Consider the following 6,909-nt stretch of genomic DNA (forward strand, 5'->3'; position numbering starts at 1 on the left):
AATATTTTAAAAAATATATGAACTGTAACTTTTTAAAATAAAGATAAATATACATAAATTATATAGTACATAATAACTTAAATTATAAGAATATCCTAAAAATATCCATTTTTTGTAAATAAAATCCTGCAAAGATTGTCCATCCCTTGACTGGAAAGTGGGCTCCACGCGCAATTGCAACTTAACAAAACGATTAAACACACAATTAACAACTCTAATCACTATAATTAAAAACTTCCTGTCTGAAAGCACCTTCTCCTCTCATCCATCTTGCCTTCCACTTCCACCACTTCATCACTCTCCACCGACACTTCTTCCCTTCAAAAAAACCCGATTAAATTCATTCCCAGATCCCCATTTTCCTCCATCGAAGATCCCAGATTCCGATCTCCACTTTCCATCTAAAGCTTTGAGGATTTCTGGGCTTCGCGAATCCCGCATTCTACTGTCCGAGTCATCAACGCTCCAGCTCGAAGAGGGCCCGAATCGCGATGCTGGATCAGGTTCTCGGCCCGCTCAACGCGCGCCGCCTCCACCGCGCTTTCCGCAAGGCGAAGCTGACGGTGCTCTGCCTCTTCCTTACGCTGATAGTGCTGCGAGCCAACATCGGCGCCGGGAAGTTTGGCACGCCGGAGAAAGATCTCGACGACATCCGCGAGACCTTCTCTCACATCCGCAAGCGGGCCGAGCCGCGCCGCGTCTTGGAGGAAGTTGCCGAGCTCAAATCGACCGGGAATGCGGACGCTGGTAGCAAAAACTACGCCGATTTCGATATCAAGAAGATCTTGAAGGATGAGGACGACGGCTTCCCCGAATTCAAGCGCGATCCATCGCAGCCTTACTCTCTCGGCCAGAAAATATCGGATTGGGATGAGCAGAGATCCGAGTGGCTGAAGAACAATCCGGATTACCCCAATTTCGTCGCTGAGAATAAGCCTAGGGTTTTGCTGGTGACAGGTTCGTCGCCGACGCCGTGTGAGAATCCGGTGGGGGATCATTACTTGCTGAAATCGATCAAGAATAAGATTGATTACACTAGGGTTCATGGGATTGAGATCTTCTATAATATGGCATTGCTTGATGCTGAAATGGCTGGTTTTTGGGCGAAATTGCCGTTGATTAGGAAGCTTCTGCTGTCTCACCCTGAGGTGGAGTTTCTATGGTGGATGGATAGTGATGCTATGTTTACAGATATGGCTTATGAGGTGCCATGGGAGAGGTATAAAGATCACAACTTTGTTATGCACGGTTGGGATGAGATGATTTATGATGAAAAGAATTGGATTGGATTGAACACCGGTAGTTTCTTGTTGAGGAATTGCCAGTGGTCGTTGGACATTCTTGATTCGTGGGCGCCTATGGGGCCGAAGGGGAAGGTTAGGGAGGATGCGGGGAAGATTCTGACGAGGGAGCTGAAGGGCAGGCCGGTGTTTGAGGCGGATGATCAGTCTGCAATGGTGTATATCTTGGCAACGGAGAAGGAGAAGTGGGGTGAGAAGGTTTATCTCGAGAACCACTATTATCTGCACGGTTATTGGGGGATTTTGGTGGATAAGTATGAGCAGATGATTGAGAGCTACCATCCCGGGTTTGGTGATCACAGGTGGCCTCTTGTGACTCACTTTGTGGGCTGCAAGCCTTGTGGGAAATTTGGGGATTACCCTGTTGAGAGGTGCTTGAAGCAGATGGACCGTGCGTTCAACTTTGGGGATAATCAGATTCTGCAGATGTATGGCTTCACGCATAAGTCGCTTGCTAGTAGGAAGGTGGTGAGGATTAGGAACGAGACGAGCAAGCCTCTTGAAGTGAGGGATGAGCTCGGCTTGCTTCACCCCTCGTTTAAGGCTGTGAAGACGGGTTCTTCTTGAGTGCACATAGAAAAAAGGGGGTTTTGAGCTGGGGTTTGTATTTTTAAGTTATAGTAATACATGTCATTTTTACTTATATCCCATGATCTTAGAGTTACCGTTGATGTATTTCTTTAATTGTGGCAATATCTTCTGTGACATAGTGTCATTTTACGTTTGTGATGATTGTTCTTCTCCACATTGCCTTAAAAGGTCAGGCACCAAATCAAATTCTTTACTAGCCATGGAAGTTTACCTTGAGCTTTAATTATACCATGCTATCTAATTTTACCACATATGTCATGATTTGAACATTTAACTGTAGTTTGGATTTTTGGTTACGCCTTTTCTGTTGTAATATCACTTGCTGATGTTGACTTTGAGTTGTCGTCTCTGCAAGGTTGCTTGAAATTTTAAATTGGTAGGTCAGTGAAGCCAGTTGGTAAAATTATGTACAAGACCTCTTACAATTGCTGAGTGTTTGATCTTCTTTGTTTTGCAGCTTGCTTTTTAGAGCCATTTTTCACACTGCAGGTAATAAAACTAGAAAAGCTTTGTATATCCTAGTTGTTAATCTATGATGCTTAGCTTCTCTAATTTGCTCTGTGGAGTTCTGATGCAATGAATTAGGTACTGTGATGATTGATTTGAAAAGACAACGTAGTCGAGGTTTAGCATCAGTGTGAGATGATTGTTTGTCTTAGGTTTTTCAGCCTACCGTATTGGGAGCTTGTGTTCTAGCATCTACCTGTTGATCTCCCCTGTCTTTATGTCTGCAATGGCAGAGTTGCATTCTGTGTCATTTACTACTTGCGCGAAAAGGGGGGAAACAGGCTTTTAGGGCGAGGAGCGAGAGGCAAGGCCGTTATAGATTCCATGTGTGCGCTAAAGATGACGATTGACGCCTGCACATGAAAGCAACATGGGTGGCTGCAAGATTCAGATTCAGATGCCCCAAGGGAATAAGGTGCTACATATTCCATGTGTGTTAAAGATGATGCCAAGAAACATGGGTGTCTGAAAGTATTCAGATTCGGATTCAGATGCTCAACATCGCCCCGAGGGAATAAGGCACTTCTAAAAGCCAGATCGACTGGCCGGTTCTTTTGCAAATCGGTGCTTGGTCTGTTACGTACGGCTCGCACACTAAAATGATTTGCTACAATATTTTGGCCCAACTAGTGGTGAAATCAGTCTGATCGGCTGAACCATGAACATTGTAATAGGTGTAGCCTCTTAAGCTTATAGTACTTCTTACCATGATTAAAATTGGAATAAGGTGTAAGCCTCTTAAAGCTTATAAGATATAACTTCTTGCCATGATTAAAAGTCTCATTTTTTAAACAAATTTTGGGTGTTTACAATTGAATGTTTCTTGATAAGTACAACTCACATTTCACTCCTTTTCCAAAATAAGACTATTGTAAGAGTCTCGCATGCCTGCTCACTTATTTCATTCATAATACACTCAACGAATTTATTAAAACTACTTGTATAGTTTAAGACATGATTGATTGCTGAAAAATTAGAATGCATCAACGTTTGTGAATCCTCGTGGCATTATCTGATATTAAGTTGCTCAATCATTACTCCACTTGTTATGGGATTTTCCATACAAGCGAAGACTACTTGTATGTAGGATTGTCTGAGATTAAGAATCATGTCTAAATTACTCAATCGAATAACATCCTTAAGACTCGGTTTTATTTAATCCATCGAACTGAAGAATACCACCTAATTATACCACTTTCTCTAAATTTTGCACACTATAAAACTCTAGGTGTCTAACTCTCTCAAACACACATTGAGTCTTGATTGTTGGCAATGAAGAAAGTTTGAATGAAGCATCTTATTTTTGGCACTTTATATTGAAAAAGCAAAAGATGAGCAGCACATGCTTTTGCTTTAGCATAGCTATATTCTTTGCTAAACTTGATATTTCAGATAGGAATCATAAATTGCTGCTTTTGGCATCATGTGATTTTGTCCATTGGTTCCTAACATTGAACCACATAAGTATGGAAATGTCACATTACTAGAGTATTAAATTTATCATCACATTTATTAGATAAATGTTGATTATTAGAGTTTAAATGTTTAAGATTAAATTTTTTCAAAGCAAATATGAGTAGTATGTTAGATCATAATATTTTCATTTTATAATAAATTAAATATTGTTAAAATAATTAATTTTGGGTGAGATAAAATATGAGAGACTGAATCTTTTCCGACCAAATCATGAGCCATAAAGAGTGAAAACCCTAAAATGAGTAAGTTTTCAATCATTGTAAAATACCACCCAAAATGTTTCAGTCTCAACTTTCAGAGGCTTGAATTAAAAAAGGCAAATGTATGGCAGTAAACTTGCAACAAATTTTAAATGATAATTTTAAAAGAAAAGTGAAACACTTGGAATTAGACAAAGAAAATATAATCTGAATACAATAATAAATTTACAAATCTCTGTTGTGACTTATTTAGTGAATAATAAAAAAATGTTGTTTGTAGCTTTCGCATTACGGTTGATGGAGTCCTACAGTATTTATACAAAAATAATTATGATAGTACACGCCTTTTTTTACACTATATAAATTGTGAATTATTTTTCTATATAAATACAAAACGATTACTACATTATGTCAACTAGTATTAACCTCCGTGCTATGCACTGGACATAAGAGTTTCAAATAACGAATACAAAATATAATAAAAATATAGAAAAGAAGAACTCAAAGCAATGTGAAGATTTAAAAAAATGGACTTATCTTCTCTCACTCTAAATGAAGAATTTACTACTCCTTAATGAATGTATTATTTATATACAATTTTAATTTATGATCCAAGTGGAGTAAAAACAATAAAATTAATGACAAAAAGAATATGTGTAACTAAGGATCAAAGAATATAAGTTAATTAGAATAAATATACAAATAAAGAAAATATGTGTGAGTAAAGATCAAAGAGTAGAAATTGGAATAAGAAACGTACAATAACAGTATACTCATATTAGATAATTCAAAAAATATTTTAATTAATTAACAATAAATTTTAAAATAAATATTAACTAAAACACATTAAAATATATAATATATATAGAGCAATCACACTTCAATGACATACTACAACTTCGTATAAAAATAGTAGTATTATTTTAATATTCAGTTAAACTCAAGAATAATTAAAACTTTCGGTCATTCAATTTAATCGAATATAAAAAATGTCTTTATTTTTATGAGGATGAAATATTAAATATTTTAATTAAATAAATATAGCATGAAAATTAAATTATATATTTGTGTTGCCATTTAGTTTATAGATTAATTCAGAGAAGAAATTATTACAATGATGAATAAAATTTTAATTTTAATCCAAATAAAAGGCAAATTAAACTCTTTAGCACAATTCCAATTTAAATCAAATAAAGGCAAAATAACAATACATGAAGAATTAATTTGATGGCCCGAACGAAATTAAAACCAGGCCGAAGTTCATCATTTTTTTGTGGTCCAATTCAATTTAACACAAAGAAAAAAAAGTAGCCCAATTTTAAAAATATACTCTCATCCGTCGACTGCCTCTCTCTCTTCTCTTCTCCACAATCCATTCCTCCCCCAAAATTGAGGATCGGCGAAACCCTAGCTCCATCGCCACCGCCATTTCCCGTCACCATCGCCGACCACCACCGTGCCGAACTCCGCCTCTCCTCTCTCGCCTCGCTTTCAAATTTTCCAGCTTAGGTAGGAACCTTAGCTTGACGTGAAACTGGAATCCCCCCCTTCGCCGCCCGTCGACCACCGCTCTGGGCGCCACAGACGCCTTGGCGGAAGCCACCGTCCGTCGGCTCGCTCTCACGACGGTAGGAATACGTCCGTCGATCATCAGTGCCATGCGCCCACTGTCCGTCGTCTCCTCTTGTCACTCCACGGCGACCCAGCGCCGCCTGGCTTGGTGTCGCCGTCGTCCAGCCTCGGCAGAGGGAAAAAGAGCATCCATTCCCCCTCCGAGCTCTGGTTCCGATCGAGAGCCCAGCCACCCGTCGGCCAGTAGCTAAGCCCCCCCCCCCCTCTTTTTTTAAGTCCTCGATGCACTCTTCCTCTTTCCTCTTTCTTCTTCTCACCCTTCTCTCTCTACGTTTCATTTTGCAGATTCAATGTTGCTTTTTAATTGTTCCAAAGCTTACTTGGGAAACTATCATTTTATTGGACCAATTTTCCTCCAATATTGCCATTTTTTAAATGACCAAAAGGGTAACCACATATGCTTTGAAGTTTCCCGCCAAAAAGGGCAAAAGCGTCTTTTCAAAACTCTGGCACTTTAGATTAGTATAGATTTATTCTTTACACCACATCAGTAACTTTTTTGTGTACCATGTTAATACTCTTTTAATGATTAAGACCAACTATGTATCGTCAATACAACAATAAAGTTTTTGTGAACGTTTTCAAATACCAATAAATTGATTTGTTAGTTTATTTAAATAAGTACAGTAAACCTGACGGTGGATATAAATCACATATTGTACAATACATTCATATAATTTAAAATTCTGTATATTAGAGAAATGTTTTGACTTTTTTCTTCTACTTTATACTCACTCCGTCAGCGAATAAGAGTCCCGTTTTTTCATTTTAATGCGTCTGCGAATAAGAATCCCAGTTCACTTTTACCATAAATGATAACAGAGTCTCATCTTCCACTAACTCATTTAACTCACATTTCATTTAAAACTAATATATACAAGTGAGACTCTTATTCCACTAACTTTTTTCCACCCACTTTTCTTAATATTTCTTAAAACTCATGCCGCCAAGAAATGAGACTCCTAATGACGGAAAGATGAAGTATTTGTCATTTTAATATTCACTTCTCAAATTAAAATAAAAAAATACTAAAAAAAATCGTGTAGCAACCTCTTCATCGTCTACCCCTTCGTCGACACTGAAAAACTCCATTAAATTCGATTTTATAGTTTTCGCCGTACATTATTGGTGATGGCCGTTGCACCGCCTTTATCTTCCGATGCAGGCACCGAGCTATCCTACTTCACTAATTTCATTTCCCG

General features: G+C 38.1%; 1 protein-coding gene across 11 annotated transcripts; it reads left to right on the forward strand.

The window, feature by feature from the left end:
• Positions 1–217: 217 nt before the first annotated feature.
• Positions 218–3,195, forward strand: LOC121807775 (xyloglucan 6-xylosyltransferase 2-like). Of its 11 annotated transcripts, none has more exons than XR_006052044.1 (3): positions 218–1,901; positions 2,350–2,381; positions 2,561–3,195. XR_006052044.1 is itself a non-coding variant. In XM_042208106.1 (2 exons), exon 1 carries the CDS (start codon positions 492–494, stop codon positions 1,866–1,868), a length of 1,377 nt encoding a protein of 458 aa, XP_042064040.1. In that variant the 5' UTR covers positions 219–491; the 3' UTR covers positions 1,869–1,901; positions 2,350–3,195. The 11 variants fall into 11 exon arrangements, 1 of the variants encoding a protein (XP_042064040.1); XR_006052039.1 differs by having other exon boundaries at positions 219–2,268; positions 2,478–3,195; XR_006052040.1 differs by having other exon boundaries at positions 219–2,268; positions 2,552–3,195.
• Positions 3,196–6,909: the final 3,714 nt, after the last annotated feature.

Source organism: Salvia splendens, chromosome 1, assembly GCF_004379255.2.
Source record: "Salvia splendens isolate huo1 chromosome 1, SspV2, whole genome shotgun sequence".
Lineage (NCBI taxonomy): Eukaryota > Viridiplantae > Streptophyta > Magnoliopsida > Lamiales > Lamiaceae > Salvia > Salvia splendens.